Here is a 25,637-nt window from a genome sequence, read left to right as displayed (position 1 = left end):
CTGAAGTATGTGGTGCCCCTGTGCAATCCCGTGTCCACGAACTGCTGTCAGTGTATGCGTGCCGACAGCGCCGTATGGCCGGCTGCCGTCGTTTCTCCTATGTTTGTGAACGAACAATAGAGGCTCGCCACGGACTCAAGGGTGTGCGCGCGCGGTGCAATACGAGTGCGCGACCTGTAGTATGTCCCTTTGATACAGCTTTAAGAAGAAACCAACCTCCTCATGGACGTTACCTTCAGCATTCCCGATGCTGATATCACCATTTTTCAAATTTTTGTACATCACTGGGGTGCGCAACTGGTCCAAAATCGTACATCTACGTCGAATACTGTGGCCCGTCCGCGGGAGCCACGGGGAAAGCTCCTCGCGCAGCTGGCGCGCGAGGAGAGTGGAGGAGGAAAGCTCCGCGGGGAGGAGAGTGTCGCTACTTTCAAATTATCTATGGGTTTTAGAAGTTTATGTGGCTTAGCGCGATCTGTCTGATGAGGGAACGCTTCCGGCGTGAAAAAAAAAATTATGTGACTCCTTTTCCTTTAAAAAACAGAAGGGACGTCATTTCGTTCTCAAAAGCGCGAAATTTGCTCTGGTGGCCTGTCATTAGAGCTGTATCTTCAAGTACCCCGATATTCGGCTAGACGGGTGTTTCAAGCTATCAGCATGCCTATATTGTCTCTTGCCCATTTATTGTACCTAAATAATACTAAACTGAAAGCGATGCAGCTAAACGTCAGCCGTACAGGTGTCGAGATTTGCGAGTACAGAGCTGGTAGCATCGCTGGACGCCAAGCCCGCCCGGCGGCGCAGCCTTACGACAACAGCTAAAGTAAATTATAGGTGAGGCATAAATTCGTAAAGGCTCATGGGATGCGTCTTCTGCTCGCCGCTTCCGGTTCCACAGACGACGGTTCCGGCGCACGATTCTCCGTTCGCAGAGCCGCTCGCGCTTGTTCTCCGTGCCCCATATCGCAAGGTGTCGCCCATGCTGCCAACTTCTAGAACCTGTGATGGTCACGTCGATGACTGACCTCGAAATCTTGACCACAGGCAGTCACTTAAAATATATATGCAGTCTAGCCCGGTTATAACGAAGCCACTTATAGCGAAATAGCGGTTGTAACGAAGGGATTTCAATTTCCCATTCCCATTTTTGCATCTTCAATACATTTTGGGTCCGGTTTTAACGAAGTAAATAAGAGCGCGTCACCGGATATAACGAAGAGATTTAATACCAACCGAAAAATAATCTGTCAATCAACACATTTTTGCGTCCTTGAGGCGATTTTTTGAAGGTGCTGTCTTTGAAGACGAAGCGCGCCATTTTGGACGAAGTGCGTCGAAACGTCAAGAAGAGTGTTATCGCACGGAAGTTTGACATTGCACAGTCCACGCTTTTAACAATAATCAAGAATGGTAGCAAGATCGACGCCGTTCTTGACGCCGACGTTGGCAGCAGGGACCGAAAGAGCATCCGATGCGACACTTGTAAAGCCGCGCTTTACAAGTGGTTCGTGGACGCGCGATCGAAGAATATCCCACTCAGCGGACCCATCATTCTGGCGAAGGCCAAGGACTTGGGCTTCGCTCTCGGCCACGAAGACTTCCAGCCAGGAAATGGGTGGCTCCAGAGATTCAAGGACAGGCACAACTTCACATGTAAAAACATCGTCGGGGAGGCCGCGTCCGTTGACCAGGGATCGCTCCAGCAGTAGATGGCCAAGCACCCCGATCGCATCCTTGCGTATTCCGACAAGGACATCTACAATGCAGATGAGACTGGACAATTTTTCCAACTGCTGCCATCGAACACTCTCGCGCCCAAGACAGACAAGTGCGTCGGAGAAAAAGACAGAAGAAACCGTGTCAGCGTGCTAAGCTGCGCGAACATGGATGGTTCTGACAAGCGAGGCGTGTTGGTCATTGGAAAGGCCATGAAACCACGCGGTTTCGCCAAGGTGCTTTCTATGCCAGTGACGTATGTGAACAATAAGAAGGCATAGATGACGCGAGATATTTTTGGCAAGTGGCTCGCCGACTTCGACAAGGAGATGGTCCGAAAGAAGCGCAAGGTGCTGATGTTGCTTGACAACTGCAGTGCGCAACGTCAACGCACACTTGAGCGCTGTAGAGGTTTTCTTCCTGCCCCCAAGCATTACCGCCAAGCTGCAGCCCATGAACTAAGGGGTTATTGCCAACTGGGACGAATTGGGACGAAGCTACCGCGATTGGCGTCGCTGCAACTGCTGTCCGGAGTTCGACCAGATCTTTGCTTCGCAGTTGGATGGTATGGAAGCCGCAACCCTGAAGTCCGCACTCGCGAAACTTGTTCAGGGGACGCTGAACCACATCTTTCAGCGACAATAAATGGGTGTGCCTATGTTTGCATTTCTTTCATAGTCCACATATTACGAAATAGCGGATATAGCGAAGTGATTGCCGATTCCCGCCGACTTCGTTATAACCGGGCTAGACTGTATATATATTTTGTCGATCGATGGAACACGTGAATTAGCTATGCGGTGCTGTCACAGTTTCATGCTCAGCTTGAATGCCAAGTCGCACTTCTCACGTGAATTCTGTTCGGGTCGAGTACGCGAGTGAATTTGTAAGTTTCAATTGTGAATATCAGATTCGTACGTGCTAGAGCCCGTCGTAAACACTGTGTTCACCTGTCGCGACCGTTGATGAAGTGCATGGCGTAAGTGCTGTTAGATACGGGACCTTTTTCTGATCCTCCTTCGATTTCACCACACCACTTCGAATCGCCGTCACACCTAATTATGGAGCGCAGAAGCACATGTACCACGTTCCCGAGGCGCAGCACGTTCAGACAAGTGGGCGTCCCCCACCTCGTGCGCCGCATGTGGAACTATTGTCCCACTGCTTGGCTTTTCCTGAAAGTGAAACGGGAGCCTGGCACAGTTCCAGGTAACCTGGGTCCCGAGCAAAGCTGCTTTTGGGCTCTGAAAGGTCGCTCGAAAACAACCCTTCTCCCCCTGCTTGGATACCCGGAGGGAACGGCGGCTGTAATTGACCGTGAAGTCCTGGTAGCAACCCCCCTACTCCCATCCGCCTATTGTGACGGCAGTTGCAGACCAAAAGGGCACTACCGGAGGCAAGTGATTCCTCTGACCGTGAAGCCCATGGAGTGGCCCCCTGAGCCGAATGTGACTGCATTCGCTGCATCGTCGAACCCCCTCAAGTGTCGTCATTTTCGGCCAATGGTAGCATTGGCCGAAAATGACGACACTTGAGGGGGTTCGACGATTGGCTGAACAGGACCTGACCTCGAGACACCGAAGGGGTTAAAAGCCAGAGACCGGGAGCAGCAAAAAAGCATTCCTTCATTCATCTCTTTCGGGCTTCTTGCCACGGGCCGCAGCGTCCAATTTGCTGCCGGCCATCAGTGACTTTGACTGTTAATTTTTTTTTTATTCTCACTGTAAATAATGCAAATAAACCTCCAGTTTTCATCTCAAAGTCCTCCTGAACTTCAGCCAACTCCCGCACTCAACGGCAAGGTCCAATATTTGGGAGACAGCGGTGAGATTGTCCTCCAGATCCAACAGTGCGCACGACTGATAAGAACCTTGAACAAAAATACCATCGACACATTTGGCTTTTCGAATTTTTATGTCACTGCTAAAGTATAGATGCTTCGGCAAGTTGGTTCGACATGCTCGGAATTTTATAATTTTACAGCGAACCTTTATACGTTTTCCGACGTTGACATATGAACCATGCATGTGTTGTCTTGTAAAATAACTTGCTGTCCAGGTTGCTGATATTTCTTGGAACATGCGCTATAACAAAACGTTAACCACGCGGTCGGCATGGTTTAACCATGTTTTAACGTAGTATCTATTTCTCCAGCTTCGCCAAAACATTCGTTACAAAAGTCCCTTACGCGTACAAATCTGCACCATATACCCCTTGTGTTTCGGACACTGTGATATTTGTGAGATGTGGAACGCGAATCATGCTAGAAGTGCTCGTCGACTGCAGTTTTTTTCCCCGCGCGTTTGAGTCCCTTAATTTACTTTCGACGTCTTTTGAGCAGCAATGATGTAACCACTTCAGAAATTGCTCGGCTGTATGGCACATGCGTTGTGTGTTGTCTTTGCGTGGTGAGCTGCTGTGTAACGAAAACACTGCAACTTTGTGATCGTTAGGGCTAGTGTTTGTCGCCTCGTGCCCCTTTCACAAAATATACGAGAAAAATTGCGGTCTACGTCTTTTCAATCCTCCCAGCACACCTAGCTCACCTTCCGTCGAGCACCAAAATAAGGTCACTGTGTAATGCAAGGTGCCCGCCAAGAAAGGTGTTCCAGGACGTTCGAGCCAAGAATAAACTTGGATTGGAACCATTTGCCCGCCTATAGTGCCTCCACTATACTAAACCAGGCATGTTTGAATCAGCCTAGTTAAATTTAGATGAAACAAGTAGAAAAATATTGTTGTCGTTGGCAGGAACAGAATTCACTTGAGAACAAGGAAGTGCGACTCGTCATCTAAGATAAGCTGGAAAATGCGACAGCACGCCCAGCTAACTCACGTTGTTGCGGCTAGGGTGGCGTTCAGGAAATGGAATCCACCAAGCCCATTGACTACTGCGTCAGGAGTGCGGAAAACGAAGGAAGAAGGGTTCATTTAGCTTAGTTACACGGCTCCAGTACGGAAGCCCACTTCATGCGTGAGCAAGTTAAACGTCTCCGTTCACACCAGTACCCTTTCTGTCCTCACGCTCGAAAAGTATCTGCCTTTATGGCCGTCGTCTTCCCTAGGCGAGTCGAATAAGGAATCTGAAGACTATCCAGCAGCAAATCACCATCGTGGACTTCGTTGCGATACCACACCCATGCTCGCAATAACCCGCCGTAACTCCGCCTCCGGAGAAACTGGTTTGGGATCTGTGGAGAAAAATCCTCCTCCTAGTCACAACGCAGGCAGCTTTCTGTGGTTTTCTGTGTGGTTGACACCTTTAAAAACATGTGAAAAAATCGGTTATGCCCAAGCCATTTTAAGTAAACTAAGGCACCATGAGAAGCGACATAATACTCATATGTAAACTTTTTTCACATCAGCTCCTTGTGCTGCAGGTCAGTTATATATATATATATATATATATATATATATATATATATATATATATATATATATATATATATATATATATATATATATATATATATATATATATATATTAGTAGCAGCCCATAGCATGCATTTCTCATTTAGAGCCTAGTTCGTTCGTCGTTGCCCCCCCCCTCCCCCCCTTTTCTGCTTCGCTCAGTCTGCCAGGCGGGGGCCGGCTGAGGGCCAATAGTGGAATCCTGCAACAGCCTCTTTACATTTACACGCTGTTCTGACGGCTGGTTAAGTACCGAGGGAAGGGTGGTGATTTGACTCGCCTAATTAACTGTGCTAATCAATTCGTTGTCGTGGTTCCCGCTCTTTCATCCTTCGCTCTGGTTTCTAGGTAATGGTGGAGTGAGCGCCCTTCAGCTGTCAGTATCCACGCGGCGTCGTCGTCTGGATAGGAGGTGCGGTGGTTTGACACATGGCAAACGTTTAATTAACTGCGCCTCTCAGTTGTTCGTCGTCCCCCTCGTGTTCATCCTTTGCTCCGGTTTCGAGGAAATTGTGGGCTGAGCGCCCTTCAACCGTCAGTGTCCCCGCTGCGTTGACATCTGGATAGGAGGTGCGGTGGTTTGACACGAAACACCGTTGTGGTGCTGAGACGTAACAAAGTGTTCTATCGATTCGGCTAAAAAGTATTTTAAATGACTGCCTGGTGCCCACATTTTGTAATCAGTCATCGATGCAACCGCCACCGGCAGTAGAGATTAGCAGCATGGGCGACACCTTGCGATGAAGTTGCACAGCGAGGAAGCCGGACCGGCCCCGCGAACGGAGAATCGTGCGCCGGAGCCATATGTTGAACCGGAATCGCCGAGCAGACGGCTCGTCCAATGATGAGCCTTTGCGAGTTTACGCCTTACTTGTTATCTGGTGGTCGTAACTCACTACTTTTCACTAAACAGGTTCAGCACAAATGAAACCACCCGTGCTATCAAAATCACACATACGTTGACAAGCAAAACAATGCAACGTGTGATAAGGGCTTATTGTTACTGGTGACCTTTACGAGTGCGGTTTTCTCCACTACTAGCGCGAAGTTGCATTGCATCTGATAGCGGCATCAACGCTCCATGTTATAGTGGGCGCAGGAAAAGAGGTGTTTACTGCTAACAATACAGTAAAGTGGAGTTGTCCATTCTTTCCTCCCCACGTGCATATAAAATTCATTAGGAATTATGTTCTTGTTGAATGAATCAAACTCTGTCTCGTTTTAATTAAAGACTTTTTTTTCTTTGTCTGTGCTTGTTTCCTAACGTAGTCCCGCTGCAGTCGCTGCTGCCATAAGCACTCTTGCTGATGTCAGTGACAATGGGTTGGGAAGCTCTTTTCACCCGAGGTTTCGCGAGGTATTTGGAGCGACCTTGAATCCAGCGCGAAGCGCCGCCACGTATGTATACGTCACCCCACACGCAAACAAGAGCGCACGACCGCTGCCGACCGCGCTGACGACGCAACCTGCGAGCAGTGATGTTCCCTGCTTTGCTGTCGAATTCCCATTTCTGTGCACTAAAATTTCCTATTTGCGACAACATTCCCTGATTTATTCCCAGAAAATCCCCACAAATCTCCCTGCATATATACAGGGTGTTGCAGCTAACTTTAACTAGAGTTTAAAAAACATGCGAATGCCGCGTAACTGGACAGAACCAATGTAATGTTGTTTGCCGTCGCTTAGTTACGCGTTTATTCTTTTGCCACGCCTAAATAGATAACTAGTCTTAGTTAATTAATGAACTTCTCAAGTTTCAGAATTAGACTAATGGTGTCAATGAGAAAATTGTAGAGCGACGTGAAAAACTCGCGACACCGCTTTATGTCGCTCAATACGTGCTACTTAGTGTTTTTCCGAGCGTGAAAGAAACCTGCGAATACATGCAAAGTGCCTCGAGCGGCCAGTCGCGCGGCAATAATGCGTGCATTTGCGGGCTTTTTGTCACGCTCAGTGGCCGGCATGGAGGAAGGAAGAAACTTCGCTCAGAAACTCCTTTGTGGATTCTCTAAGTATGCGTAAGCGTTGCGCCGCTCGCTCTCCTCCATGCAGCCGTGTGTCATTATCAACGTTATGAAATTTGATCGTCAGCGACAGCGTGTCGATCGACAGCGCGTCAGCGACACGAACTGGTGCGGGAGGCGGCGAAATTAGGTGTATTGATAACGCAAGCAAAGTGCTGCAGATGGCCACGCCAGGTGCTCTGATGACGTTCCGATTGCTACAAGCCGTTATTGCTCTTTAGGGCCTTATCCGTCCGCATGGAACCATTACGAACCGCAATCAAACGTACGCCGGCGGCAACTGCGTATATGGCACGGCCGCGCGGACTGTATCTTGAATGCGATCTGCGAAAGGGGCAGCGTGGGTGCGGCTTGTGCTGAGAGCTTCGTGAGCACTGTGTTCTCGCCGCCTCGTTCGCGTTGAAGCGACAGGCAGCATGAAGGTAACGTCGGTCGCAGCTGCGGGCTTTATATCGAAGCGATCGTCTTACGATCGCACAGAGGGACGGATTTCTTTTTTTCTTTTTTGCGTAAGCATAGAAATGTAGTTTAGCAGAGTGCGTTGTTGGGCAAGTTGGTTCATTGTATTTGGAAAGATTGGATGCGCTTTGTAGACGATTAGAAGGAAGAAGACAGGACAGGCGCAAACTAACAACTAGCATAGCATAGAAATGCTTGCGGATTTAAAGCTGAGAGGCCCTGACGTCACTCTTTGTGAAGCTCAGTGAGGTCAGAAGTTGGCGTTACTCCGCGATCTTGTCGGGGCAGATTCTCCTCCCTCAAATTTTCTCGCCGTCAGCGAGCGACCGCGCAGGGTGCCCGGACGTATGTATGCGTGGGCGTGCGCACGCCGTAGTGATCCGACCTACGGATCCGCTTGCGGTGTGTACCTTCGCAGTACCGTTGCTTGAATTATTGCGTCCGGGCTTTATGCTCGAATGTTGAGGACTTTATAATGAACATACAAGCTGCCACTGTTGCCGGCTTCTCTGAAAATACCCACCGTGGTTGCATAGTGGCTATGGTGTTGGGCACGAGTTCTCGGGATCCAATCCCGGCCACGGCGGCCGCACTTCGATGGGGTCGAAATGCGAAATCATCTGTGTACTTAGATTTAGGTGCACGTTCCCAGGTGGTCCAAATTTCCATAGTCCCCCACTACGGCGTCCCTCGCAATCAGTTCGTGCTTTTGCACGTAAAATCCCATAATTTAATTTTTAATTTTCTGAAAATACATCTGCGTTCTCACTGCATTGCAAGAACACTGCTTTACACACATCACGACCTTCAGCTAACCAAACTGCAGTTTATGCGAACAAACGTATGCTGGTCGTGCCTTGATCAAATCGTTTCGATTTATTCACCAAGTTTCAGGCGGCCGCGCTTTGCGGAGATGTGATCAGCGACAGCGCACCGACGAAAAGGCTCGCAGAGGAAAACGTCGTTAAGCGTTAAATTACACTGACTGCGGCCTGAGGTATATTGTTCTCACAAGAAGTGAGGCTTCACGGAAACAAACTTCTGGGGTATCGTCCGCGTGCCGCTGAACAGCAGGCGGGTATGTGTGCGCCTGGCGCGTAGGCTAACGCGTGCCTACGTGCAACCGTTAGCCGTTTGATGTGCGTGCAGCCGCACGTTCTTCTGCCGAGCCTTGTTCAATGTTGCACTGCAGCCACCAAGTTCACTTCCTTGTGCCCCTCGAACACATATATCTGCGCTAAGGAGAGTTGATCCCTTAATTACCCGCAGCAGCCGCTTCTTCCCCATCCTTCCAGTTGATGGCTGTGTTACGTGTCACGAATGCATCATTCACTGTCAAAAGCAGGAACACTGCACACTTGTCACTTAACTGCGAGGTGTTTGTCGTACATATTCTTAGGTGCAGGGGTTTCAGTCTGCAGAAACATTAGCATGAACCCACCGAAGACGGCAAATAGACTCGCAGGTCGTCCTTCGTCCGTGGAGTGGTGCGCGGTGTACGTTGTTGCATGTACTCTCGTTTCACGCCGTTTACTTCTTCCAAGACTACCAGGCCACAACAACAACAGACGGGAGAACACTGTCGAAATAACAGAGGAGCAAAACACGGAGACTAACGCAATCCTGCAGACATGACGTCTTTGCGACGCTACAACACCTACTCGGCAGCACACGAATGAGCACATCACCATAAGAAAACCGCCATTTTGCTCCGACAATGTGGTCGCTACACAGAAAAATATTATGACTTCCTCCACACTTTCCTCCTAGCGCGCGGAGAGGGGGCAGGGCCTCTCCCGAGTTTTTCCTTCTTCCCTGGGCGAGCTTTACGTGTAAGCGTATATGGCCCCCCCACATTCAAGCTTCGCGATTCGGGTGTATGAAGCTCGTTGATAGAAGTTGGCAAAGTACCAAAAATGAGGTCAACAGTGCAGCTGTCACGGCTGATGATGGATGGTCTAGGTAAGAATAGGTGAGCGGCATGAGCGGCGCTGCGGATGACGTTATCGCCACAACTGCCGCGGTGCCAACACGTACAAATAGGGCGGAGCGGATGGTATCAGCGCCAGACAGAAGAACTCGGCGCTTGGAGAGTATAGACATTCAAGAGGAGCGGACTGCCTATAGGGGAGGCGGTTTTAGGCGCACACTTCAGGTCGAGAGAGGAGGTGGCGCGGGGACAAAAGCAAAAACAATGAACCCACTGGATGTGATAAGTCATACGAAATATCGCGGCAGCTCGGTTGACGCGTATTAGAAGCTTCGTTGGCAGTCGCCATCATTCACCTTCATTTTGCGATTAATCAAGCACGTAGTGCTGGTTGTGTGTTTTCTACTTAACTTTATCGTCACTAGCGTAGCGCCTTTTCGCGTATGCTTGTGCTTTAACAGTGGATACAAATGTTCCTAGTGTACAGAGAGACATTTCCTTTCGCCTTTCGTGCATTGGTGCTGCTGGTGCAAAGCCGGCTCATGCTACTGAGCCAAGTGAGCGTCTCGTTAGGACATGCTTATTCGCGCACTCAATCATCTTAATCAAGTGATAAAGGTTCTCCGGTGATCCATATCTTAAACCAGTGTGTCTGAACCACGCCTGCGTTTCTGCAGTCCTTGAACTTCCCGTTTTTGCACCTACTTCTTCTTACTGATATATGACGATACGAATTAACAATTCACAGTCGAGTAACATTAACCTGCTGCTTCTAGTTATCCTATTATGCTAGTGTTCTCGTGCTAGAATTGGCTGGTTATGCAAAACAACATTGGAAATACTTCAGCTCACATTTTCTGATGAACGGAAATTTTCGTGTTATATATATATATAATATAATATGTGGCATCTAAGAACTGCAGACCGCACAATTATATTTGTGCTCACTGCAAAAGCCAAATGCTATGGTTCTGCTTGCGTTATGTAAACTTCGACTTGCTCGGCACTTACCTTGAAGTCTGGCCGAGAGCATTTCTACGATGTTAATGGACATTCTGGGTATGGAACTTTTCTTTTCGTAATTAAAATTTTAGTTTCTTTTTTTCGCAATGGTATAGCTGCATCCTAGTCACTATCACAGCTTCTTTGCACATTGGAGAGACACGAAACAGCCTGTTTCTGTCACGTCAATATAATTTTGTTTGACGTATTTAATCATTATTTAATCGTCGCAGCTAACACAGTCTACAGAGCGTTGCATAGGTCGGCTTTTTGAAGCGCCTGATCCAGTCTTAAAGACTGGGGAAACATTATCGCTTTATTTACATGACAGACCATGTGAATAAAGACGTCCTAACGAGATGTTCACTATATGTAGACTCAGAATCATAAGCAGTCTGCAGCAGAAGAATCACTGCATAAAGTTAGCTTCGCCGCACTACAGCGGGTCATGCGGTGATGCAAATTAAAAATGGGAAGGTTCAAATATATATATATATATATATATATATATATATATATATATATATATATATATATATATATATATATATATATGTATAATGTGTGTGTGTGTGTGTGTGTGTGTGTGTGTGAATAACTCGACTGTAGACTCAACCAAACCAGCTAAACAATTTCGTCGAGCTAATACTATGGCAACTAGAACAGCTCGCACTCAACGCGCTTCGCGCTCCAGCCAACTAGAACAGCACATTGCAGACATCGCCACAACAGGGTGGCCGATGTGTGACATCAAATCTATGCGCAACATGAAATCTGGAGCATGAATGCCTGAACTTTGACGTAGAGCAGCTTTTCAAGAGGCATATTGACCTCGCGGTTGATAATTCAGTTATACGCAAGCGAGTTTGTGAGGTAATACTCTCAGTTCAGCAGTCTCAATGTGACAAAATTACATCGACTGACATATATGGCTGCCCTCACGATATGATTAGCTTATCTATTCATGCCGGCATGGCAAGACAATTAGCTAACTCGGCTAGATCGTGACCAAAGGTGCGCCATGTGACACCCGTATAAGACTATTGCCCTTGTTTGTAGTTATCTTTTCAGCCTCGATATGTGTCAACACGTTGGACACGTAGATTACCGCAAGTTCTCGCTCAAATCAATGGAAAATACCCTAATTCTCCAGGTATCCTATCCACTGCCAGAATTTCTAGCTTGATCTTTTATTTCCCCGCAATTTCATCTTCCTCAATATGTTCCTCTGCTGAGGCAAACGATCTCCGTTCGCGACTGGCCATGCCAGCGACGTGGTTTCAACTGACCGAACTAATCATTAGAATTTACGTACCTAATGTGTTCAGGAGTGCGCATAAAGGGATAAACATGAATGTGGCTGAGAACACCCATTAAATGCCTAGGCGTTCTGCTGGCATATTTCGAAAATAACAAGTATAGGTAAGTGCAATCAGTAGAAGCACAGATAAGAGCGAACAGGTGGAAAGGTGGGTATCTGTCAATGTTTGCAAGAGCTACAGTTTGCAATGTATTTTTTGTCGCAAAACTCTATTATGTAAGGCAGGTATTGTATTGTTCAAGGGTAAATATGCAGAAGCTTCACCGATTCGCAGTACTTGTGTAGGCTTCGAATTACAGATGGTGCAGTTGAACGAATTTGTTCAGAGCAATTGGGGAATAATGCTAGTGATCACTGGTAATGATCACTGGTGCCGCAAACTACCGTACCAAGCAGTACTACACCAATGAATTCGAGTGGTCATGATACATGAAAAAAACAAATGTGACTTGACTCCTATCCTGTAGTTTTGTCCCTTCATTTCTCGTAATACTTTGTTTGGATAATTCTAAAATACGCTTAACTTGGAAGAGTTTCCATGGTCCAGCCGACTTGTCTTCCCGTGGTTTTACTGTAAATGCCTTAGCCGAGCACATGCAGGTGTCCACTCGCCATGTAGGTTGGTTGAGGCAGCAATTCATTATTGTCCGGGTTACATACTGAAATGTGTCAGCACGACTTTACCCAGAAGCACTCGTCATTCAAACTGCTTACATCCTCAACAAAATGAATAGCAATCCTTACACTGTCTACGCGGAGTCACTTTGTCACATGCGAGGTAGACAAACAGTTTCACTGGTCACTTTTCTGCACTGTGAACAAGGTGCCAATATTGACACAGTGCAATACGAGCGCAAATAATAATTTCAATGACCTGATGTTCTTAAACACGCACCCAAAGCCTGGTAAACGAACATTAATGGATTCTGGCCCCAGTGAAATAGGGCCACCGTAGCTTGAAGTGGAGCCTGCGACCTCCGCTGTAACTTCTGCGCAATGGTATGGCCGCTTTCACGTGACGCTTAGCAAAGAACATGTGGAGTTCGTTGCTGTCCTATCAGAAACATGATTGTAAATGATATATATGTATCAGATAGTGTATGTGTACTTGCCTTCCTCTCCCTGTGTTTTTCCCAGAACGCGACAGAAATTCTGATTAGTGTGGAATGTGCAGTTGAAACCATCTTAGCGATCCCGGATTTGACGATTCATCGGTCATAAGGACCGCATTTCGCTGAATTTACTATTTTCCGAGCCTGCCTGTTGAACCTGCATCCTGATATATGAAGGTCCTTAAAATCGCCTTACTTTCACAAAGCACTTCAAACGTGGTCGCTGTAAAAGTAGGCCGCAAATGTAGCTCCGAAGCACGGAAGCATGACCCCGCTCCATTGCTGATAACTGTTCGCGATGGCGTTTTACATTTCGAACTTCATATTTTATCGGCCGAAGCATCATCGGAAACGAAACTTCGCGCAGTTCGGCGGGCGTGTGGGTCACGCAACAGTAGCGAGAACACCTTTGCAAAATGCCGGCATGCCACAGTAGTTTCCGCTTGCCAACTAGAACGTTTCGCTGTTGTATGTAGCATCCACTCGTGTACCGGTGGTAGTTGCAACTTAACCAGCTCTCGAAGAGAGAATGGGGGCGGATGCACTCGTAGTTTCGAAATGACTGGTGATTGGACCCGGTCGGGCGCCGTTTTGAATAAGCTAGTCGCCACATTTCCTTTCTTTTAGAGGATGTTTTCAACGGAAAACTAGCTTAGCTGCTGCGAATTTCTGCGAACAAAAATGAAGATACTGAAAATCTCAGTTTTGGACAATCGTAACTGGCGACGTCAGCTTCAGGGTCTTTAAATCTTGCTCGTATTGAGGAGCAAGTTTACATATAACCAACTATTGATACAAGGACTACTTTTCGCTGAATTATCGAGTTCGTATGTACATGTTCGACTGTATTACACAGCATGGCCACTGTGGTGGGATCCTAGCAGGAGAGAACATATTATGTTGTCGTTGGAGAGGGAAATCATAGTACTTAAACATGTAGAAACTACATTTACATAACGGCATGGAGGCATCCTCGCAAAGTGTATTGCCAAGGAAGTTTCGCAAATGGCCCACTAGATCTTATACTTCAATGCCTTCTTATGCATGCCCTTTAACAAATAGCTCTCTATCAATATTACTTTTAAGTCATTTAGCATATTAATGAGCATATGGATTAAGTCTAGCAAGTTTGTTGCTCCATGTCCAAGCATGAGGTTGCACCTTTCATTCTTGGCCACAATGACTGCCTTCCAGTGGAGGAGGTGTGCAAAGACATTCCAGCGGTTAAGTTCATGTGGACGTAAAATATATCGGGGTGTCTTCAGAATTCATCCCGCTTCCACTGTAGTGTCCCCATAGCCTGTAGTATTGGTTTTGGCAATTAAACCCCACGAATCAATCAGTCACTGAAGAACAAGATTATTGTGCTTCATGCTGTGGCATTGGTGCAACCACGCAGACTTTCAAGTGCACCATGGTTTGAAGTAGGGATATTGACTGCAATAGTGAGCTAACTTGGGCTGGTTGTCACACACTTATGCAAAGAGCGCTAATGGGACAAGCACTCGTGTTTGGCTTCATCTTTTTGTCCCGTTGAAAAGTGCATGTTTTTCCGCATAAGTATAATACTGGTTCATTCCTTGGCTTAGATACTGATTGTGTTCCCAAACTTAGAAAGCAATGAGCAGTTCACATGTATATTGCTCTGCAGGGCAACCGGTGCCAACCACATGTCGTGAAACCAGATTCGCGGACAGTGGCACCGGTGACGAAAATTGGGGCCAGCTTTGGTGAGCTGCGGAACTACAAGATACCCAAGATAAAGCAACAGCAGCCGTCAGCGGAGGTGCGTAAATTTTGACATGTCAGGCAAGCGGCGTTGTTTAAGGCACTGTAATGTGTCCTGTAAAACATTTAGAGGTGATCTCATCGGTGGTTCGTCGTGCGGTAGTTAAAGCCGTAACCTGTGATATACATTAGCCGGCGCCAGTGCATGGCGTTCAGCTGGGAATGGGTGTGCGGTTGCCTTTGTCAGGTGGTAGTTCTTTTATAGAAGTGTGCTTGGAGATTATGAAGTATTGTGCGGCTAGACGGAGATGTGTTGGCCCGGCCTTTGTAGGTGCAACTGCTCGGTTCCTACGTGCTGTATATAGACGGGACTACGTGCCGCTCCAACATAGAGGAAATATTGGGCTACAATAGAGAATCAGTTTCAAATCAAATCAGTTTCGGCTGATAGTGTTCTTTCTAAAGGCTGTCTTTTTTCATTCCATGGTGAGATGTTGATTATCATTGGATAATATAAAACTGAATTTAATTTTTGGAATTTTGTGCCGATACCACACTGGCGGGAACGTCAGTGTGAAATTGCTCATTCCCAAATATACGTTTTCGTATTTCGGTTCGCGCGGTTCAGTAAATGTTACTGAAATTTGCTGAGTGTGCTCTTCAGCTGATTAAGTCCATATCCTGGTGTCGTTCCTTTTTGCCGCTTAAAGGTTAACTACTGCGCATGAGCAGGCGTGATCTAAATTAATGACATCATGCAGGTGAGCTGGTGTGAGAACTTCCATGTATCGTCGACACTCATTTTTTGTTTCTTGCATCTTTTCGGGCATACCATGCCCCCCACATGGAAACAGTAGGTCATTCGGCATTGTAATTTCTTAATAGAGATAGTTATTCTTTATTTTAATGTGCTTTTAAGCTATGGCCAGGAAGTCACCGTCAAAATGTCAAGACAACACAGAAATCTGGTGTGGAAGCTTCTAGGCTGTATCAGCCGCACACTTATTTTGTCTTTCCTGGCTCACTAAGCCCCCTCTCATCACAGCCGCCGTGATTCTTTTTCTGTTGAAGTACATCGAAATAAGTTTTCGCCTAACTTTTTTTTAAGGAAGACTGATGGGTACATTTTTATTAAAATTTTAGGTAAGCCAGTTTAGATGACCAACATTTTGTTGGTCATCTCTTGCATTCGTTAATTATGATTATTGCATGGAATAAATTTTTATAAAAAGAGCCATTGAGCATGACTCTCGTTCAGTCTTCGAAGAATTCGAATGGAGCACATGTATGTGCCTCCTTTTTGTTTTTGTATAAATTATTCAGCAGCTAAAGATTTTTCCAACTTGTGGCTAGCCGATTTGGTGTCGGTTTCACCGCCTCTAATGAGGTACGATGACTATGCCAAGATGTAACAAAAAAGATTCACAAGACAGCAAGTAAATGTGTCTGTGCTTTGAAAGGAAATTCAAAAAGTTTGTTCTATGTAAGATGTGTGTGGTGTACTTGTTACCTTCAACTTGCGGCCAAGTATACATAGGGCACTCTGGCCGATGTGTTAATACGCGCCGTGAAAAACAGCACCTTCAATTACTAGGGAAATATAACCGTTCACATTTTGCGGACCACTGCAAGTGCTGTTATTGTGATCCTTTTTCTGTGTGGGACGCAAGCTCTATTTGCAAATAAAAATAAACTAACACATGAAATAATCAAGGTCTTAAAAAAAAAAAGAAGACGCCCGGATATGTGCGTAAGTGAGCCATCCATTGGAGCAGCTGAAAAATAATTCACCTTGTTGAATAGCATGTGACTTTTTATTTTGTTGCTGTGAATCTTCTGCAAATGCTCATTCAGTTAGCGGGGGTATATATATGTATAACCTTTCCTGAAGTAAACTGAGTTCCGAGTGAGCGCTTGTTTGTAAACTACATGTGTCTGTAGAGCCGTGGTAAACGAGACGGACACACGTCTTTTCAGGAACAAGGTCTGGTTCATTCTGTCAAAAGAGAGAATTGAGCGGGCGCGCGCAGCATGCAGGAAGTGACGAGGGCTTTAGAGAGAGAGGAGAAAAGAGGGAAAAGGAGCGTAGAGAAGTGCGGTGCGCGCACGAAGTGCGAAAGGAAAGCAGTAAACAAAGTAATCAGAAAAGGGAGCTCGCGCGCGGTGTTCGGCACAGTGAGAGAGTAAAAACATCTTTATTAATAATATCTGAATGGCGAGAGCAGTGTTGGAGGAACCCTCAGTCCAGGGTCCCTAAGATGATTCCGGGGATGTTTCGAGCCCGTTGTATCACTGCTCGGAGGACCTCGGGAGGTCCGTCGCGGAGGGCATCGTCCCACAGCTCTTTGTTGCGTAGGGGGTAAAGGAGAGTTGGCAACGGAGGAAAGAGGTTTGCAGTGCACTTAATCGTGACGTGGAAGATTGTGGGCGAGCTGCCACAGCCAGGGCAACGATCTGCATAACAGTGTGGATAGAATTTATTGAGAGAGACAAGATTAGGAAAAGTTGCGGTTTGTAACTGGCGTAATGCCACTGCTTCCTCCCGCGAGAGTCCACGAGGGTTGGACCCTCCCGCGTGTAGCCGTGCGCGGCTTAGCCGTGTCCGGGGAAAGGGGGATCCTGGAGGTTGAGCCGATGCCGGGTGTTCGGACCTTTAAGGCCCCCCGGCGGAGGCAACACACCTCTTTGGCCTCTGCTTCACGTAGACGGCACCGCCGGACTGACCCACCCGTGGGAAATCGGCAGTCGCCTTTTCCTGTCTCTCTCTCCTGAAACCTTCGTCTTTCCCTTCCACTTTTAGTACTTTCCTGTCTCCTTCTCTCTTCTATTTACTTCCTTCTTCTTGGTGGCAAGGGTTAACCCTGTGTGGCTATCCAACCTTGGGTACACCATATTTGGTTATAGTGGCGGCGTACGACTGGCGTCGTGCAGACTTGTATGCAAGCTCTGCCGCGTCCCCGCGTTGGGCTCCGTGGTGGGCGGTCGGCGCTGTTGCCGAATTTTTATATATCTTCATGGAAACTGGTTTCCCCAAACTTCCTGATCGCCCTCAGAAACGAGGGCGCACCGAAGATGTCTTCAAGTTTTTTGGCAATCGTACACAGAACTTTCCCTGCTTTCATGTCATCCGCTCCGATAAGCCTGAGAAGACTGTAAGAATGATCTCACCTTTCGTTGTCTCGAAATCTCTGACAGAAGTTTTTTGGTCCCGGATACAAAGCATCGAAAATGGCTAGCGGTGATCTTCTCCTAGAGCTCCGCGATCAGAAACAATTTGAAAAACTGTCCAAACTTGTATCTTTTGGGGGTGTTCCAGTCACAGTGACCCCACACCGTACCATGAATACTACCCGTGGCGTTGTATCGGATGCTGATCTGCTTGAATTGTCTGAAGCTGAACTTCTAGAGGGTTGGAATGATCAGAACGTGATCAATGTTAAGAGAATTAAAATAAGACGTGACGGAAAAGAAATCAATACCATGCACCTAATACTTACATTTGGCTCAAGCAACCTACCAGACACTATCGAGACAGGCTATGTGAAAATCCGAGTGAGACCGTACTTTCCAAATCCCCTACGATGCTTTAAGTGCCAGCGATTCGGCCACAGCTCACAGAACTGCCGAGGCCGCCAGACATGTGCAAAATGTAGTTCCCGTGACCATGCCTCTGAAACGTGCGAAAACGCTCCACACTGTTACGACTTTGAGGTGGTCCCGTAGCGCTCGTCACCCGTTTCGTGACAGAGCGTTGGTAGCGAAGACTCCGAGTCAGGCGTCGGTGAGAATAACAAAAGGGACTTTATACACTATATACAGGTCATTATACAGGACATGAAGGGATCGGCACTGGGGCCGAGAGCTCACAGCAAACGCGACTGTTCCCGCACGGCGACGTCCGGCGAAAACGCGTGACACATCTCACTCCAGTCGAGAGCGGCACTCTGCTCCCGGTGGGTCGGCGGATCCGGTTTTCCAGGCGGCGCGCCGCGGCTTATAAGCCCCCAGAAACCATTGTCACTCAAACGGCCCAATACAAAGTGAGCACTCGACGGTCGTCGGAGGGGGTCCAACCAGCGACCACGCTGGTCACCCCGTTCAAAACTGGCGGGCGCGGTGACCTCCAGGGACGGGGAGGTACGGCGCCGGGCTGTCTGGCACTTGGCGACACGTTTGAACATGTTGCCCGCCGATGCTTCTGCGGAGGACACCACTGCCTGACGGCTCAGCATCTTGACTTGTCAAGGGAGAATTAGGGCGCTGTGCCTTTCGGCGCAGCCCCGGGTTTGTCCAAAGGGCGCTCGCAGGAAAATTCTCCATCTTGCAGATTCGGAATCCGGGCTTGTGGTAATGGCACAACAGCATCCCCGCCCTCAGATAAGGCGCCGGGAAGACGAGCTGCCTCCACGTGGCTCGGATGCCAGGCGCGCACGTTCGTCAGGCTCGACCAAGTTTACGTCCAGTGTCGGGACGCCAGGTCACTTCACGTGCCCAGGTCCCGCTCGCCAGGACAGGAGCTCGGCTCACCGCGTTGTCGCCAAGGCACCTCAACCAGCTCCGCTCGGGTCGTTCCTAAGCCCTTGCTTCTCGCCACTGGTCCCGGTTGGTCGTTCTGCAGCTTGCAAAACCGACCGGCAAAAGGCAACACCCAACACGAACAAGTGCCCTCTGTCTCTCGTCAAACACCAGACAAGGCTATAATCCAAATCAACCTAACTGAATTGCTATCCCCCTTTTTGCTCCCGCTGCAACAAGAGGCAGGTGTACGATCTAGTATACAAGGCTCAAACAACCCTTTTTCAAATGAACAACACACCAAAAGATCAGGACCAATTAATAATCAGCAATAACAATGACAAATAGAATGGTCCCCTTGAAATCACTTGGACCGAAAACATACCACTGAGGAATCAAATGAGGTCATTCATTTTTCCCGGCGATATTTTCGCGGAATCCGAAGCTGCTTATATTTGCGACCCTGCTTATCCGTGTAGCGGCGGTACAATAAGCCAGATTCCTTGCCAAATGAAACCCACTTTTTTTCCACTCCCCGTTTGACGCTCTTCCTCAGATCGGCTAGTGAACAGTCTTCCTGTTGCTCGCGAATCAGAGTTTCTCTTTCAACTGCCGCCTGCTCCTGCCAGCTGGCGGAAACCGGAGCGAGTGTGGAGCCCGCGTCGCCTAATTGCGGCGTCGCGTCTACATCGCGGCTAGCACTGCACGCGTCACTCCCACTCACTTCCAGGACCCGCTCGCCTAGGCCAGCCTCCGGGCTCTGCCTCTCCCGTGACTGCTCGCCACTCAAGTTACCTTGATCAGTCCGTGTGCCGCACCGCCTTTCGCTCACCGACGCAAAGTCAAGTTCCCTCGACAGCGGGAGTGCTTTGGATCGCGTGAGCGCCATGTACGCCACATCGGCAAAGAATGATTTGCCCTGATCCTTCAGCAGCTGCTCCGAGTTATTTGAGAAGAGGTAGGAAAAGTGCTCCGGGAGGGCGGCTGACACAGCGGCTTCGGTGTTAAGTTTCCCAAACTCTCCTTCAATGATAACCGTTGCGATCGGTAAACAGACATTCTCCTCCTCGGCCACTTGCCGTATCCAAGCGCACTCTCCCGTAAGATCACTCGAGGAGACGAAAGACGGGTGAACAACGTCCATAGTTGCTGCAGAGTCCCGAAGTGCTCGGCACTTCTTGCCGTTTACCTTAATTTCCCGCATATATGGCTCCAAGAGTCGTATGTTTTTGTTAGTTTCCCGTATTATTGCAAAAGCAATTTTCTCTGGGCAGCTCGCAGCGATGTGCCCTTGCTTTTTGCAATTGTAGCAAGTTAACGGCTTCCGTTTTTCAAAAGAACGCGTCGTATCGTTTCGCTGCTTGGGACCATCGTTAGTATTCTGAGACGTATTCTGTCCTTCCCTTACAGTTTCTTTGGTAAGGGACTCGTCTTTCCGAAACTCGCGACGCGTGATTTGCTTCCGTTCGTCGGGCTTCCCGGAAAACCCATCTCTCCTATCTGCTTTTTCTACGCGCACTCCCTTGCTGTGCAAGCTGCGGCGGGTGTAATACTCTTCCGCTAACTCTGCTGCCTTGTTTAGCTTAACCTCTTTTAGCCTATCTTGCAGCCAGAGCCTGACATCCTCATCAATGCAACGGTAGAACTGCTCCAACGCGATGCATTCGACGATTTTGTCGCGGTCGTCGTAAACCTCTTCGCCCTTCAGCCATTCCACCAGATCGGCTTTTAGACGAAACGCGAAGTCAACATTCGACTCCTTGCCCTTTTTTGCATACCGGAACCTCTGCCGGAAAGCTTCGGGCGACAATTTGTACTTCCGCAGTAGCGCTTCCTTCACATCACTGTAGCTCTCAAACGCCTCTTTCGATAAGCAAGTTATTACGTCTGATGCCTCCCCAGGAAGCAAGGCTAACAGATTCTGTGCCCAGAGGGATCGCTCAATGCTATTCCGTTCGCACACGTGCTCAAATTTCACGAGGTATTTGGCCATATCCTCTCCGACGACAAAGGGTGGAAGTTGATCGCGTATTCTTGGAACGTTAGAAGTGAGACTAGGCGCCGGCGAGCTGTTTCGAGTCTCCAACTCTTTCATTTTAAGCTCGTGCTCGCGACGTTCCCTTTCTGCCTGCAACTCCCGACGTTCCTTTTCTGCCTGCAACTCCCTACGTTCCTTTTCTGCCTGCAACTCCCGACGTTCCTTTTCTGCCTGCCACTCCCGACGTTCCTTTTCTTTCCTTTCCTCTTCGCAACGTTCCTTCTCCTTCTTTTCCTCCTCGCGACGTTCCTTTTCTTTCCTTTCCTCCTCGCAACGTTCCTTCTCCTCCCTTTCCCGACGTTCATTGATACCCGCCAAGGCCTCTGCGGCTTCCTCAGCCGTTACGTCCCCAGTCCTCATGACCTCAAGGATCGCATTCTTTCTTTTGGTTGAGCCCAACTCAATGCCCAACTCCTCACAAATTTCGAGAAGTTCCTTCACCTTGTACTTCTCCATCGTTCACACTGTCCTCCTGCTGTTTACCCTTTTTGAATATACCTGCCGTACGCTACTATAATGCTACTAGTAAGACATATGCAAGTATTTCACACACTGCCCTGTTTACCCCCTCAGCATCCCCTGGTTTTCAAAACACTCTTACTAGGCTTGAAACACACAAGGTTATCACAATGCAACACCAAATCCTTCCCTAAGCTACTATAACCTGTGTCAGAGAAAGTCTGGTGTTTGAGGTAAACTTCAGGCACTCACCGCGCCGAGGTAGCTGATGCCGGTCAATCCCGTAGCTGCCATCCACTGTTACGACATCCCACCGCTGCCACCACTGTTACGACTTTGAGGTGGTCCCGTAGCGCTCGTCACCCGTTTCGTGACAGAGCGTTGGTAGCGAAGACTCCGAGTCAGGCGTCGGTGAGAATAACAAAAGGGACTTTATACACTATATACAGGTCATTATACAGGACATGAAGGGATCGGCACTGGGGCCGAGAGCTCACAGCAAACGCGACTGTTCCCGCACGGCGACGTCCGGCGAAAACGCGTGACACATCTCACTCCAGTCGAGAGCGGCACTCTGCTCCCGGTGGGTCGGCGGATCCGGTTTTCCAGGCGGCGCGCCGCGGCTTATAAGCCCCCAGAAACCATTGTCACTCAAACGGCCCAATACAAAGTGAGCACTCGACGGTCGTCGGAGGGGGTCCAACCAGCGACCACGCTGGTCACCCCGTTCAAAACTGGCGGGCGCGGTGACCTCCAGGGAAGGGGAGGTACGGCGCCGGGCTGTCTGGCACTTGGCGACACGTTTGAACATGTTGCCCGCCGATGCTTCTGCGGAGGACACCACTGCCTGACGGCTCAGCATCTTGACTTGTCAAGGGAGAATTAGGGCGCTGTGCCTTTTGGCGCAGCCCCGGGTTTGTCCAAAGGGCGCTCGCAGGAAAATTCTCCATCTTGCAGATTCGGAATCCGGGCTTGTGGTAATGGCACAACAACACGGCGTGAACTGTGATGGCGAGCATGAACTGTGATGGCGAGCATGCCGCATACTCGCGGTCATGCCCGTCTTGGAAAAAAGAAAAAGAAATAGTCACTATCAAAGTAAAAGAAAACATATCATTCAAAGAGGCACGCAGGCGGGTTGCATACCTTCCTAAGGCCAGCTTTGCCGAAGTGGCGCGTCAGGGGGCAGCGTCACAACGGCCTCCGGCGGCTGTCCGACCCACAAGCAGCGAGTCGGCAGTCACGCCATCTGCCCCCGCGGCGGTTGCAGCTAGCGCTGCTCCGTCAACCGAGAAGGGACCATCCACCCCGAAGGTGGGTGCAGCCGAGGCTGCCCCAACCTCCGAGGCCCCTTCCAGCGCTGGCAACGGCCAGCGCAGCCAAATCCCTCAGGGAGTCCCATCGACCTCCGGGCTGGTGGGCGCAGGGGTCTTGCCCTCCAAGGCGGGTCTCCCTCTGAAAACCTCTCGCTCGCAAGAGCTCTTGTCCGGCGTCTCACACGAGGCAATGGACTCTACACCTGTCCCCAAGGCGCACCAAACGCCTAAGGAGCGTCGAGAATCGCTTGAACGCTTCAAAAAGAACAAAACACCTATTACAGGGCCTCGAAAAGGCTCTGTAATCTAAGGCATCTTTCCGTTTCCGTACACACAGCACTAATTTACATTAAATATGGATACACAAATCATACAATGGAACGTCAGAGGCCTCGTTAGAAACCTTGATGATTTGCAAGAACTCATCCACACACATAATCCAAAAGTGCTGTGTTTACAGGAAACACACTTAAAATCAAAATATACAAACTTTCTTCGACAATATGTTACTTTTCGGAAAGATCGCGATGATGCTGTCGCATCATCGGGCGGTGTCGCAATTATAATTAAAAAAAGCGTAGCGTGCCAACGTTTACAGCTACGAACGGCCCTTGAGGCAGTGGCGGTTCGAGCTGTTTTCCTTAATAAACTCGTCACCATTTGCTCGCTTTACGTACCCCCACACTACAAATTAAACAAACATGAATTTCAGTCATTTATAGACGAATTGCCAGAACCTTATGTTGTTCTTGGCGATTTCAATGCGCACAGCTGCCTGTGGGGCGACTCTCGTACAGTTGCGCGAGGTCGTCTTGTTGAACAGTTCCTTTTTTCTTCCGGAGCGTGCCTTCTCAATAAGAAAGAACCCACATATTACTCTCTTGCAAACCGATCCTTTTCGTCAATAGATCTTACTATAGTCTCCCCGTCTGTACTGCCTGAACTTGAATGGGAAGTTACTGATAACCCTTACGGTAGCGACCACTTCCCTATACTGCTAAGATCACATAAAGAAAACGAATATCCACCACACGCTCCTAGGTGGAAGATTGAGACAGCTGATTGGGAGAAATTTCGATCTCTAACTAGTATCCCATGGGCTGACCTGTCTTCGTTAGGAATTGACGCTGCAGTCGAGGTTTTTACAGCATTCATAATCGATGTGGCATTTAAATGCATATCAGAAGTAAAAGGCTTGGCCTGCAAACGGCGTGTCCCATGGTGGAACGACGATTGTAGGATCGCTCGTAAAAAACAGAACAGGGCGTGGGGGTTGCTACGCGCTTCTCCCACTGCAGAGAATCTAGTCAACTTTAAAAAAGTAAAATCCGAAGGTAGGCGAACCCGCCGACAGGCCAGACGAGAAAGTTGGCAGAAGTTTCTATTGAGTATTAACTCGTTCAGAGATGAGGCCAAAGCCTGGAACAGGGTCAATAGGATAAGAGGGCGACAAGCACATGCACTCCCTTTGGTAAACACAGAAGGCGATACCCTACAAGATCAGGGGGACTCACTTGGGGAGCACTTTGAGAGCGTGTCAAGTGCCAACCATTACTCGCAATCCTTTCTGAAATATAAACAAATAGAAGAAAGTAAGCCACTCATGAGAAAATGTCAACAGAATGAACCATACAACTGTCCTTTTAGCATTGCCGAGTTGAGAGCTGCCTTGAGCGCATGCAAGAGCTCTGCACCGGGATCTGACAGAATCATGTATGAAATGATCAAAAACTTACACAATGACACGCAGGTTACACTACTCACACTTTTCAACACCATTTGGGATGCAGGGTACCTTCCAACCGCGTGGAAGGAAGCCATTGTGATCCCGGTTTTGAAACAAGGCAAAGATCCTTCCTCAGTGGCAAGTTACCGCCCGATAGCCCTGACAAGTTGCCTTTGTAAGGTATTCGAAAGAAATGATTAATCGGCGACTCGTTCATTTCCTTGAACAGAGCAAAATGCTTGATCCTTATCAGTGTGGCTTCCGAGAAGGGCGCTCCACAACTGACCATCTCGTACGTGTAGAAGCAAATATCCGAGACGCATTTGTTCGCAAACAGTTTTTCTTATCCATATTCCTCGATATGGAGAAGGCGTACGATACGACGTGGTGTTACGGAATCTTAAGAGACTTGTCAGAAATGGGCATCCACGGTAATATGCAGAATATAATAGAAAGCTATCTGTCAAATCGTACCTTCCGGGTAAAAGTCGGCAATGCATTCTCACGCCCTTTTACGCAAGAAACGGGTGTACCCCAAGGAGGCGTGCTGAGCTGCACGCTCTTTATCGTGAAGATGAACACGCTTCGTGTTTCATTACCACCCGCCATCTTTTACTCTGTCTACGTGGACGACATTCAAATAGCTTTCAAATCGTGTAACCTCGCAGTCTGCGAGAGACAGGTACAGCATGACCTGAACAAAGTCTCAATGTGGGCAGACAAGAATGGATTTAAGATCAATCCTAACAAAAGCTCTTGCGTTCTTTTTACAAGAAAGAGAGGCCTGGTTCCGGATCCTTCCTTAGAACTGTGTGGACAACGAATACCTATCAGCAAGGAGCACAAATTCCTAGGTGTCATACTTGACTACAGACTCAC

At 48.3% G+C, this 25,637-nt stretch overlaps 1 protein-coding gene across 4 annotated transcripts in view; it reads left to right on the top strand.

Annotated features, from left to right (window-relative positions):
• Nucleotides 1–25,637, top strand: part of LOC142576287 (uncharacterized) — a 136,052-nt gene that overhangs the window by 58,092 nt on the left and 52,323 nt on the right. For 3 of the 4 annotated variants that reach the window (XM_075686344.1, XM_075686341.1, XM_075686343.1), the window contains exon 3: nt 14,628–14,762. The exons of the other annotated variant lie outside the window; for it this stretch is intronic. In XM_075686344.1, the coding sequence (XP_075542459.1) occupies nt 14,628–14,762 (135 nt within the window). The remainder of the gene's footprint in view (nt 1–14,627; nt 14,763–25,637) is intronic. 4 annotated transcript variants of the gene reach the window in all.

Source organism: Dermacentor variabilis, chromosome 3, assembly GCF_050947875.1.
Source record: "Dermacentor variabilis isolate Ectoservices chromosome 3, ASM5094787v1, whole genome shotgun sequence".
NCBI lineage: Eukaryota > Metazoa > Arthropoda > Arachnida > Ixodida > Ixodidae > Dermacentor > Dermacentor variabilis.
The sequence above is the reverse complement of the archived record's forward strand: the minus strand, read 5'-3'. Positions and strand labels throughout refer to the sequence as shown.